Source organism: Lacerta agilis, chromosome 8, assembly GCF_009819535.1.
Source record: "Lacerta agilis isolate rLacAgi1 chromosome 8, rLacAgi1.pri, whole genome shotgun sequence".
NCBI lineage: Eukaryota > Metazoa > Chordata > Lepidosauria > Squamata > Lacertidae > Lacerta > Lacerta agilis.
The window spans coordinates 34,827,504-34,841,058 of NC_046319.1; the positions used below are offsets into that span (position 1 = coordinate 34,827,504).

At 41.4% G+C, this 13,555-nt stretch overlaps 1 protein-coding gene across 2 annotated transcripts in view; it reads right to left on the reverse strand.

The window, feature by feature from the left end:
* Nucleotides 1–1,792: 1,792 nt before the first annotated feature.
* The window catches only part of FTO (FTO alpha-ketoglutarate dependent dioxygenase), a 242,490-nt gene continuing 230,727 nt past the window's right edge, over nucleotides 1,793–13,555 (reverse strand). For both annotated transcript variants that reach the window (XM_033156872.1, XM_033156870.1), the window contains one exon: nucleotides 1,793–2,724. In XM_033156872.1, coding sequence (XP_033012763.1) covers nucleotides 2,580–2,724 — 145 coding nt within the window. In that variant the 3' untranslated portion in view covers nucleotides 1,793–2,579. The remainder of the gene's footprint in view (nucleotides 2,725–13,555) is intronic.

Here is a 13,555-nt window from a genome sequence, read left to right on the forward strand (position 1 = left end):
GTCTGGAGAACCAGTCCAACCACCCATCCACCAATATATCTGACTTTGCACTCAAGCACACATATGCCCAAGGATATATATCCTTGGGCGGATGGGCGGGGTACAAATAATAAATTATTATTATTATTATATGGGGGGTAATATATGTTTTTTTTTCTCCCTTTATCTCCCCAGGGAATTTATTATTTTAGTTTTGACACTACCCCTTTTCAAGGGCTTAGAAGTTGATAATAAGACTGTAGAATATGAGCTAAGCATTTTTTGTTTAGTAGGCCTACTGAAATGAATGGTCCCATGTGAGTCATGCCCACTAATTTCTATGGGGCAACTGATCTGTACACCTAACACTGGATAAAACCTCTTGTCAATAAAACCCACGGAGTAAGATGATATGTAACACGATATGGCTTGCATCCAAAGAGGAACAATATGGCCCAGATGTAAAACAATCCCAGGCTGACCCTGTTTTTTTTAGCCTGAGAAAAAGTCATGTTGTTGTGTGTCCCTTCTCCTCCCCAGGTTTCATCTCCTGGTTAGGAAGCAGGGATTAAGCCACTGTTTCCCAGTTTGGATGTAATGGGAAATGGTAGTTTAAAGGAGCCATTTGGTTTGTATACAGAAGCTCCAAGGTCCAATCCCTGGTGGGATCTCCAGGTAGGGATAGGAATGCCCCCTGTCTGAAACCCTGGAGAGCTGCTGCCAGTCTGTGTAGACAACACTGAGTTTGCCTGACTCTGTATAAGGCAGCTTCCTATGAATATTGGCTCTTCTGTCATTTCTCCAAAGATGAGCAAGCCACCTTTCCCACTGGATGTGGTGATTCCTTCCTTCCTTTAACATACAAGCCCCCTTGTTATTATAGCAATGCAAGTATAAAAATCCTGAATATTAAAAGAGGGAAGCTTCGTATCTCAGTGATAAAGACATGGGTGCTGCAAGGTGCCAACTGAAAAAGACCCTCAAAAATTCAAGAGGTAAAAAGGGTGGGGATTGTGAACATCTGGGCCTTCTTCTGAGTTAATATGCAGTTTAGTGTGCAGTAAATTCTTACCTTCAGCCTCAGTTTGCAGGCCCTCTTTAGGTCTGGTGTCAAGAACAACATTTTGGTAACTCCTGACAAGGGCCACACTCCATTATCCTTTCCTGACTATATTGAGACTTCAAGCAGATTGTTGTGAAGCGTCATGGAATTTTTAGTGAAGAGTGGTATTTGAGATGCCACAATGGAAATTTGGCCTTGTTGATTCCCCCCCCCCTTGGACAGCTGATGCACAGAGCCTTCACAACACATCTTAATGGATGAGGAGACCAATCCAGGAATACTCCCACTGAATTTGAAGTTTGAGAATGTCCTAATAAGAATATGAATTGGGGTTGGATCAATAGAGGATGATGTGGCACATTTCATGAAACAAATCATCCTTGCATATCACCCCCGCATTATAGAATATATGGGAGGCTGAGAAAAAGGGCAAAAAAATCCTATTCAGAGTGAGGGTAGAAAGCATTGCCCTCACTCTGAATTGGCTTTGTGATAGCTCTATGTAGACAAATCAGTATGGTATTATAGTCCTAGGGTTGGTTACATGATTCCTGAATGTGTGACCCTGTAATCAGAAGGAATATCTATCTATCTATCATCTATCTATCTATCTATCTATCTATCTATCTATGTACGAAACATGCCAAAACAGATTTGGAAGGGTGTTTTTCAGATAAGATTTTGGTGGCCCAGAAACTCTCTTTTTTGGACTGAAATGTTCAACCACAAAAAGACTCAACCATACTAACATTTAGTATCTAGGAAGCACTTTTATTCTATTTAAAACAATTCACATTATTATCTTAGCATAATCCTCACAACAACCCTGAGAGGTAGGTCAATATTATTTATCATATCCATATTGCAGATGTGGGGCCTAAGGCTCATTGTGACTTACCTAGGTGAAGTCCAGTCCAGTGACTTCCCAATAGCTTAATCTCTTATAGAACAATCTTTGACAAGTTTCCTTAAAAATAAGTCTCATTGAGTTTAATGGGATATACTTCCATGTAGGCATGTATAGGATTGCAGACTCTGCCACATCCTATGCATGTCTATTCAGGCACAAGCCACACTGAATGTAACAGGACTTACTGCCAGATTAAGTGTGTAAAGGATTGCAGCCTAAGGCAGGTTTAGTGCTTGCATTGGGTACTGGGTAGCATTTTCCTCTAATTCAGTGTTCCTTTGTTTACCATCAGAAAAAAGGAGGGAAAAAACCACATTTGCGCTAAAACAATTTGTAATTGGCTCTTTATTTCATGCAGCCCATCTGAAACACAGCAGGGAACTGGCTGCCTACCCAACTTCAAAACAAACCACAGATAATCTTACTTTCATTTTCTGGTGCTTGTGATGTACACTTTTGGTTAACTTCTTAACTGTTTATGCAGCCAGAATATTACTTGGTCCAGAATACCTCCCCCCTGGGCTGTTTCTTCCTCTACCCCACTGTTCTGAGAGAGATCTAGTGCCTCTTACAGAAGAGGTTTCTTTGTGAAAGAACCTCAGTCAGTTCATGATCAAATTGCTCCATCTAGCACTCTAGAAGACTCCGTAGCTCAGCTATTATGTCTTCAAGATTGAATGGCAGCGGCATGCTGGCATCGCCTTCTTGCCAGTAAGGATGGCATTCTGGCTTTTCATCCTTTGGTAAATTCTCCACAAGTTGGGAATGACACCTAAAAAAAATAAAATAAATCTATAAGATTAAAAATGAATTAGGGAATGCATTTAGGGATTTATTATTTTTCATGTTTGCCTATTAATGAAAAGAGGATGGGGGGCACTAAAGGACTATTAACCAGTGAAGTCACAGGGTCTTTTCTGCCTTAATGCAAGTTTTTCTTTAAAAAATAAATAAATTCCTAGAGGTATATTTGAGAAAGCCCATCACAACGAAAACTCGGTTAGTGCACCTTTCGATGGGGGAATTATTTTTTCATTATCTCCAGTCTTATTTGAAGTCAGTCAGCAGTCTATGCCATTGTCTGCGGGTTTCTGCGATACTACTAGATTATTGGGAGAGATTAAACCAAATTTACTGCATTTAAGGTCACAGCACAGATTAAACAATATCGCAGAATGTGGTTTGCAAATCTGAGAGTTACAAATCCATCAGGTTTGGGGAAAAGTAACGAGGAGGAGAGTTGCTGTTGAAAGATAGATGCAAATGAAGGTTAATAACAATTTCTGCTGATGAATAGATGGGCAAAACTTCAACAAAATTAAATTAAGAGGTTAGCGTTTGCTAGGTCCCCAGAGAAACCCTTTGAATTACAGTGTTTCTTATTAAATGGATTCCTCATCAATAGTAGTGAAGTCTAATTATAATAAGCAGCTAAAACTGCAGTCCGGCACGGGGAAATTTTACGAGTAGTAAACCAACACATCTTGTAAGATTACTTTGTAATAAAGACTGCCACTTATTGGTCTTGCATTAGTAAATTTGTGGCAATTCAGTGTTTTCGGTTTCAGGGGGTTTTGTGTGGGTTGTTTGTTTTAATTTGCCAGATGCTGGTTAATTAGCTAATGTTTATAAAGGAGTGAAAGCTGAAGAGAGGTGAGTATTAATATAATATGATCAGCAAAAAAAAGTTAAAAGAAAACTAAATATCACAAAAAGGAACCATTTTAGTAGCTCATTTGTGGTTTTAAGTTTTAAAAAGTAGCTATGCAGCAATTTAATATAAGGTAAGTGACTGGCACATACAAGAAGGTATTTTATGACCGGGAGAAAATTGACCAAGTGATCAATGCATCATGTTCAATAGGCTTAGCTACTGTAAAAACCAAAGGAACTAAATACCTGTAAGTGAAAGTATCGTCTTTTATCCATCTATTTTATTTATCACATTCAAATGCTGCCCAATAATAATACAGTCTGGTGGGGAGGGGCTGCTAAAACATGAAATATTAAAATACAACAACCCACCATAAAATAAAATAAAATGGCAGACTTAAACAGCAATTTACAAGATCTAAGAAACATGGGGAAATGAAAAGATGTTTGCCTGGCGCCCTCATAGTTTGTGCCAGGTGAGCATCTCTTGGGAGTGCATTGGACAGCCAGAGTGCCGTCACTACAAAGGCCCTTTCTCCAGGAGTCACCTGCCATACTTCACTCAGCGGGGGCACCTGTAGAGCATTGGAAGCTGCTGTATTCTGAGTCAGACCACTGTTTCATCTAGCTGGCAGTAGCTTTCCAGCTTTCCAGGTAGGAGTCTGTCCCAGGGTTCAAACCTGGGACCTTCAGCATGCAAGGCAGATGCTTTACCATTGAGCTACAGCCTATGAAGATGATCTAGAGCAGGAGTAGGCAACCTAAGGCCCAGGGGCTGGATGCGGCCCAATCGCCTTCTCAACCTGGCCCACGGACGGTCCGGGAATCAGTGTGTTTTTACATGAGTAGAATGTGTGCTTTTATTTAAAATGCATCTCTGGGTTATTTGTGGGGCATAGGAATTTATTCATCCCCCCCCCCATATAGTCCGGCCCACCACATGGTCTGAGGGACGGTGGACTGGCCCACAGCTGAAAAAGGTTGCTGACCCCTGATATAGAGGTCCAGGTAGAGCTCCATAGGGGAAGAGTTACCTTCTGGTAACCTGCCCCCAAGTTGTTTAAGGAGTTAAAGCAAGAGGCACATAGAGAGAAGGAGAGGGAGTTCCATTGAACAGCCAAAAGTGCTTGCAAAACTATTTGGTTGGATGCCGCCCATTATTACTATTTTGTTGCTTATTCAATTTCTATCTCAACCATCCTCCCAAAAGAGCCCTGGGCAGTAAACATCAGAGCAGTAAAACAATACAAGTAAATATAAAATAGTCGTGTTTCAAATTTTAAACAATTAAGAACATCCACAAAAGGCAGGAAAGAAATGGTTTTATAAGTGAACATAAAATAAACAAAGCTGAGGCGGTTCCCTACTCCTCTTTCCATTCTACGCAATGCAGGGATGGATCTTAGGTTTATGAAATTTCCTCCATTTCACACATACAGAAAATTTAATTCCCACTTCCCTTTGAATAGAGCTGTTAATTGAAGCACATTCGTGGCTGCTAATCTTCACACGTTCTGCCACTTTATTCTAATGCATCTTTAAGACGCACTAGACTAAAGTGGCAAAGCTCATTCAGTAAATGAGAATGTCATAATATATTGTTGACCGTTAATTGTACGTAAGGCACCAGGGGCGCTTAAGCAAACAGGAGGCTAGGAGAATGCTCAGGAAAGCAAGTGAGTTTGGAAAAGGAAAAAGACCGGCAAGGGTTTGACATTTCTTTATGCATAAGAGATTAAGAAAATTCAAGAAAAGCACTGAAAATGTTAAACAATGAAGAACGTCCAAGGAAAACAGCATGGGGAGAATATGGATAAAGCATCTCTCAGGCAAGCCAAATAGAACTCTTGCTACGGGGAGGGAAGGAGGGCAGTGACAAATAAAACAAAGGTCGACTGCCACATCTTTGCATTTGCAATGGGGGAGATAACCGACTCATCTCAACAATTAACCGATTAATGCTTCCAGTGGCTGCTACAATGATTAACACACACAACTCTCTGGCCACTTTCCTACCCTGACCCTCTCTGGGGGAAGAATGAAAAAAACCCACACCAAAGAAGAGAGGTCATCTTCCTCTTGGGAATTATTGATGGCAGGAGAATCCCCAAGAGAAAACATACGTCAACTTTACACCCATGTTGGTATGCGGTTAATTGCGGCTCCAGCCTCCTCTCACACTCAATCCATCGTACATTACAGCGCAAGGACAGTATTAACACGTAACATTCCTATATATCTTCAGCTCCCCACATCGGCCCGTGATAATAGCATCTGTTAACATGCACTAAGCACTATTATGTAGCACATCACTTCATAAATAATAAGATTAACCGACCTCGGGCCCTCCGAGAAGAGTAATGTGTTCAAATGTTCTCATTATTTATTTAAAACAAGAATTAAAGGAGCACAAGCTACTTTTGACAATCCTCTTAGCATAAATATTAAACTGTTTGCATTGATAAGCTGCACCGTGTGGAAGAACAGTAGATTTGTTGGGCGGGCCGCCTCAAAACAGTTGTTGAGCAAACACGGTTTAGCGCGGAGGGCTCTCAATGGTTCCTAAGCGATTCCAGAGCCCACTGATGGAGATATTTCCCTTCCAACAAAACTGCAGAGAAAGAACTCAGTTATTACGCAGAGGAGACTGAAGCTGATTACAACCTCAAACAAGGAACTTGCTTTGTGTTCTCTTTTGGTTAGAAAAATATGAATGCGCCATTTGCTGGGTGTTTTGGGTCAAGGGTGGGGAACCTCTGTCCTTTCAGAAGTTGCTGGACTACAACCCCCCTAATCCCTAACCACTGACAATGCTGGCTGGGATGGGTGGGAGTTATAGTCCAACAACACATAGAAGGCCAGAGGTTACTCGCCCTAGCTCTAGATGAAGACTTTCAGTTGGTTTTCTACACATTACTATACCAATCTTCTGGAATGTAGAGGCCATTCACTTAGAAGTACCTAATTCACCAGGTCATCTTAGGGCAAAGGCACAATTTCTGAGCCTTAACTTCCCACATCTGCAAAATATGGATAATATACATACCCACCCAACAGTCAGAGGTCACATTGAATGAGGATGTGCCCAAATATTGAAAGAATCAATAATAATAATAAGAAATAGAATATATTGCACCTCACTCATATGACTGGGTTGCCCCAGCCAATGTGGGAGGCTTTCACAGATAGGAAGTCCACAGGGCAATAGCCATTTCCCACTGTTGGTCTATCTCAAATGCTAGGGTTGTCATTGCCAATTGCCAAGGGCTCAACCACTGTTCCTGCTCTGCAGCAGCTAAATCAGGGTTAGGAACATAAGAAGCTGCCAGATAATGAGCCAGACCATTAGTTTGTTTATCTCAGTTTTGTCTACACTGACTGGCAGGTCCGGGTTGGGGAAGACCAGTTTTTAAAAATAGTTTCCTGTATCAAAACCCAAAACCCAATTAAAAATCTTGCTCTACAAGTAGTTGGCTCAGCTAGAAACTTCCTCACTAATAAACTCAGTTTTTCCTTCTTCCAGAGGGATTTACACAGTGGGAGAAATGGGTTCCTCTCCCCTCCATTCCAAACTGGTTCAGTCCACTCTTATCACTCCAGGATCCTACCATTTTGTTGCATGGGTGGAGCAGGTCTAAAATGGTGACTCCTCCAGGAATCTGGAGGAGACAGCTGGTTCCTTCCCTTGTGGCTTTACTTACATTTAGATGATTAGGGTGTCAACTACATTAGGAGACACTGGTCACAATGCTAAAATTAACCACTTTAGCTAAAGTGTGTGTTAATTATGGGTATGCAAGCAGTCAATAAAAGGTTAATGTAAGAGTCAAAGGGATAAATTTATTTCGGGATTGCATCACTCAAGAGACTAAAAGACTAACATTATGCTTGGTGTTTTTAATCAATAGGTTTTATACTAATGTGCTAACCATTTATTTTAAAACATTATTCTCCTTTCTTCGCCACCCCCATTCTCCCTAGCTAAGATTTGCAGCTCGTAAGGGGGAGAAGCAGTAGGATGGTGTTTTTTCTTCTTCATCTTTTTGTCTTCCTGTTAACAAATAGTTTATGTAAGTTTTTAGACCTCTGCTTTTTAGCTATTGACTCACTTTGGCCCACCATGTAGACCATCTGAATTAACAGAGGTTTCTAACTAGGCTACACTTGCACTATATGTTTACAGCTGTATCATACTGCTTTAATGGTCATGACTTCTCCAGAAGCATCCTTGGAACTGTAGTTTCTTAAGGGTGCTGGGAGGGGAAGATCCATATTCCTAATTCCCAGCTTCAGTTTCCAGAGTTCCCTGGGAAGAGGGATTGGTTGTTAAACTAACAACTATTGGTTGTTAAACTAACAAGTATTGGTTGTTAAACTAACAAGTATTGGTTGTTAAACTGTATCTCTGTGAGTTCATAACAACTCTTAGCACCCTTAACAAACTATAGTTCCAGGCAGTGCTTTTTCTGGGGGTACGCATACTCCTAAACATTCTGTGAATCTTTGTATTTTTGTCCATTTGCTGTATTTATTTTTCCCGATTTAAACTATAAAATGGTGATTTTCTTGAGTCAAAATGAGAGTACCCCTAAATATATATATTTTTGGGGGGGAAACGGTGTTAAATTTGTTGCAAATGGGGGGGGGGAATATAATCAATTATATATAATTTGATGACTGAATGCATCAAATGTCTGAATGCAACAGCAGCAGCAAATACCGATTGCATTTGATGGATTGATTTCCATTCCAGACACTGGACAAGAAAGCAAACACCGGCAATTTCTGCTTCCGTTTCTGTTTTCTTCAGAATTCTATGCCATCCCTAGGCAGCACAATTGTATCTAATAAGCTGGCCTTGCATAGTTTGCACCCATCTCAGAGAGAGAACAGGGAAGAAGAAGAAGAGTTTGGATTTGATATCCCACTTTTCACTACCCGAAGGAGTCTCAAAGCGGCTAACATTCTCCTTTCCCTTCCTCCCCCACAACAAACACTCTGTGAGGTGAGTGGGGCTGAGAGACTTCAGAGAAGTGTGACTAGCCCAAGGTCACCCAGCAGCTGCGTGTGGAGGAGTGGAGATGGTACCAGGGAGGGTACTATTTCAGATATCTCTTTAGATTCTTACAAGGGACATCATCACAAATCAAAAGCAGTGATAGGGAAGATTCATAGCAACTGAAGATTTGCCTTAAAAATTAGGGGGTTGACTCCCCAGTGTAACAGAGATGTTTGCAAGTCTTTTATTCTTGTCAGCCACATTACACTTGGGTTATATATTTTTAAGGTGTACAAAGAGTCTGAACAATAAAAACAGTTAACATGATACCATATGTTGGAAGAAAGAAAGGGGTAGGTGTTGTCCATTGTGGCATTAAGCGTATGACAAATAATGATATGCCTAATTTTCATCTTTCCTCTTGCCAGTTGTCTGCTCAAACTAACTGTTAACATGTGGAAATTTATGGCAGCCAATTAAGTTTAGGGTCCTCAAGTAGCAGAGAACAATTTTATACCCCAGGACTATTTGTCAGTATGTCAGTTACATAACAGTGGTGATGAATGAGCTACCTTGACAACTAAACAGTTAGGACTTTGTGACCTCTGATCTTGGTCACATGATAGGGTCACCTGAAACTCACTTTGCTCCTACCTGACTGCGTGTAACAATATAGAGGTCAAATGGCTTGGGTGATTATATGTATCATGTCTGAGGTGGCCCAGTTATAAGCTGCAGGGTATGGCCGTGTTGAATTCCACAGCTCCATTGCACAAAAGCTGTAGAACAACTTCAGAAATGCGCCCGACAAAAGAGATACGATTTCAAAGGAGGATAAAATAACTTTCCTCACGACTCACTAGAATGGATGCAGTGTTCTTCCAGAGCAACAATGAAAACAAAACACATCGGTTGCAACGGTGACTCTGCCATAAGGGGGAAATGGACTGCTGTGCTGCCATTGATTTAATTTATGCTTTTCTTTCTCTATAATATGAATGTTAATATGCGACAATGATATCAAACAAAACCACTTTCCAGTTTGTCCCAGGAAGCTCTTCTAAGCACACCAAGACACACACTACAAAGCTCATGAGCTTGATTCCACTCAGTTCCCCCCTTCACCTCTAGCAGTGTTCAGAGACTGCCACAAACGGTCTCAGGTGAGTGTATAACTTCTGTGAACTCTCCCTGAATGAGGTTTAAAGCCAATAAAATTGAAAACAAATTCAAGGTGAAAAATATATGTGGATATGTTCTTATTTAAAGCACCTGTATCCCACCTTCCCATCTATAGAGCATGGTCTAAACAAACTACACTTCCCAGGATTCTTTGGGGGAAGCCATGACTATCTAAAGTGGTATGATACTGCTTTAAATAATGTATTGTGCCGATGAGCCTAGCTTAAACGGGTTTTTGAATTGCATGCAGGCCTGTGGTTCTCATTGGCTGATGAAAGCGGATATTCCTTTATATCTCGGCAGTGGCGCCCGCCCCGTGGAACGCCCTCCCACCAGATGTCAAGGAAATAAACAACTATCTGACTTGTAGAAGACATCTGAAGGCAGCCCTGTTTAGGGAAGTTTTTCATGTTTGATCTTTTATTGTGTTTTTAATATCCGGTTGGAAGCTGCCCAGAGTGGCTGGGGAGGCCCGGTAATAAATTATTATTATTATTATTATTATTATTATTATTATTATTATTATTATTATTATTATTATTTCTCTCATCAGGGCCAGCCCCACCATTAGAGAGAGTATGGCACCTGCCTCAAGCAGCAAATGCCAGAGGTGGCAACAGCCCCCAGCCATTTCCCCTGAGTCCCTTAAGTCAGTCTGTTAAGGGCCCCTATGCTTTCCTGGTGCCCTCAGGAATGGTGCAATATGTTGTCCCATTGAAGTCAGATCCAACTGCTAGTCTGGTCAGAATCTGTACATGCAACAGGGATGGGGATCACCTCAGAATGTCTATCTCTCCCATGTAAGAATGCCAGCATGGTCTTGCTTGCATTTCACACTTGCCTGCTTCTTTTTCTGGGTGATCCACAAAGCAAGGAATCAAATGATACACCTTGGTTTACTGGGGGTCTGGGGTGAGAGGGTAGTAGACCAACGTTGCTAAATGCCACAGCATTTGCAGATACATGAAGTCTTCTGTTCAATATAAACTGCAAACTTTACATTGCAGACCCTACGCAGGCCTCCGGGCTGTTTCTGTTCACGGAGTTTTACAATCATGCAAGTTGAAAGAATACATTTGGAATGCATGAGGGGATCATGATACATATGCATGTGCACACCTCCACATAGATATACAGACTCTTGTATCACCACTCTGAAGGTTTAATAAATTACGCATATATTTTTGGCAACACAGTTCTGGATTCCCACAAGAAGGTTCTCGCATCTGACCAGAGGGCTGTGCAGCAAATCTGACCAGAGGGCTGTGCAGCAAATCCTTCTCCACTCTTAAGCCGTATGACTCTTGCATCGCAGATGACCAACCTGGGGCTGTCCAAGTTTTTGTCTGACTACAGCTCTCATCATTCCTGTCCATTGTCCATGCTGGCTAGAGCTGATGGGAGTTGGAGTCCAACAACATCTGAAGGGCCACATGTAAGTCATCCATGTTGCATTAAATGTATCTCAGCATCAAATGCATAAGGAGAATATAAGAACACACAGAGAACCCTCCTGGATCAGGCCAAAGGCCCACCTAGTCTAGCATTACAAACTCCGCTAACCAGGATAAACATTGCCCCAGGATAAGAACAGAAATCGTGCGCCAGTGGCGCAGCAGCAGCAAAAGGCCCCATTAGTGAAAGCACGCCTCAGGTTAAGAACTATTTCAGGTTAAGAACGGACCTCTGGAACGAATTAAGTTCTTAACCCGAGGTAGCACTGTACTCAGAACCAATACAATTTTGAGTATGTGAGGTGGAGCAGACTTTGTTCAGCATTTCCCCCGCCCCCTTTTTATAATTATTTTTATGAAATATTTTCTTGGGATGTTTTTATATAGTATAAGGTTCATTCAGCATTTTAACTGAATTCTGGTTTTGTAGTTTTAACTGATTTTTATTTTTATTTTATTTGTGCACCACTTAAGAGATGATTGCAATTAAGTTTGATATAACCCGTTGAAACAAACAAACAAACAAACAAACATGTACATGTCATAAGAGGCAAAGAGAAACGAGGCACATCTACAATTACAAACTGAGTTTATAGACATTAGTTGCATACACACATCCTTTTATTCTAGAATCAATGGAGACTGGATACTACTACGTAGTCCACATGCAATCTAGATCTATTACATCCCCCTCCAAATAAAGAAGCACTTATTGAGAAACAGGTTTAATTCTGATTTTTTTTTTTTTTTAAATCATTTCCCACCATGATGCTAAGTCAAGGGCACTATGGAAAACTAAAAGGGTGGCTTGTTCCTACTGCCTGGCACTGCTCAGTGGTAGGCTAAAGAAAGCAACAGTTAAAGTCTAGCTCAATATCAGGATCAACTGGGGGCACTAGGGTCCTGGCAACAGCCCAAGGATGCCAGGTGCTGATGGCAACCCTGACTACTGCTGTATTAACCTTAAAATTGGTTGGCATTTTATGGGCTTTGAATTTTAGCACCAATGCCTACCCCACCCCCCACCCCAACTGGAACAACAGCAATCAGGAGAGAATACAACGTTAAGGATTTATACTGTGTTTGGCTTCTATTGACTTTGTACATAGTACACCAGGATAAAATTAATCTCAATTAGCCCTGCTAATATAAAGACAACCATGTTTTTCTTCACTTCTGCCTTGCAAGGGACCTGTGTGTTTTGGTTAGGGCTGGAGACAGATGAGTTAGGTGCCAGACGTTACATTATCAAAAAAGGGGGAACAGTCATTATTTTTGCTTTGTCCCAGGAGACAAGGCACATCCTCGCATCCTGAAATCCAATCAAATCTGCATAACTGTTCCTGTGATGAACAGCTTTCTCACCACTTTGTAACGTTTTGGGTGGACCTAGTAAAGGCATTGTCATATTGTGATTAAACATGGCATGTCTGAACTCAAACTGAAGACGTTGGGGGTAAATGGAAAAATGGGTTGGGTGGTATCCATCTAAGTGCTACTGCTAGTGCAAGGCCTTGTGGATCTGCAATGGACCTTCCCTTCCCTCTCTTCTCCTCACATGCCCCCTAAATCTGTTCCGGGGCAGTGGGGTCCTTCAAGCCTTCAGTGCAGATCTGAGGAGCATGTGTGTTTGTGTATGAGTCCATGTGCATGCGTGTTGGGGTAGGAGAGGGAGAGGAGGTTCCATTGCACAAGAAGAAATAGTTGTTCTAGCAGATGCAAATAGCTGGACTTGTTGTCTCCTAACCCTACGAACCTTGGTGCTGATGTCTCCTAAGATTGCATAGGAAAACAAAAGGCATGCTATACACAGAGTATAAGGCATGAGTAGTTTCCATTGCCCCAATTATTGGCTTTATGCACTTTCAAAATGTGTTTCCAATCTCTTTGTATTATCAGCCTGGACATTACTTCCAGAAATACAGATAAGGTTAAGGCTGAGAGAGCCTAACATTCAGGACCCATGCTTTGTTTGTTTTTTTAATCATCACCAACATTTCTCTTCCTCTGGGTCATGAAGATAGCCTGGACAATGTTAGGATTTCTATTTTTTGCTCCGGCAGCCAAAAGCAGTGACGCAAGTGCAGCAAGGGAGCTATGAGCTTGCCCAAGTTATTTTACTAGGGCTGTATTTACATTGGTCCAGAGACCTTCCTTTGATTCACAGGCTATAATGGAAAACAAAGGAGAAGGAAAAGAAAGAAATGGAAAGAAAAACACAGTAGAGGAGATGGTTCTTGGAATCTGGAGATGAATGTATGATGTTGCTTTAGACCAGGGATGGGGAACCCATGGTCCTCCAGATGTTGTTGGAC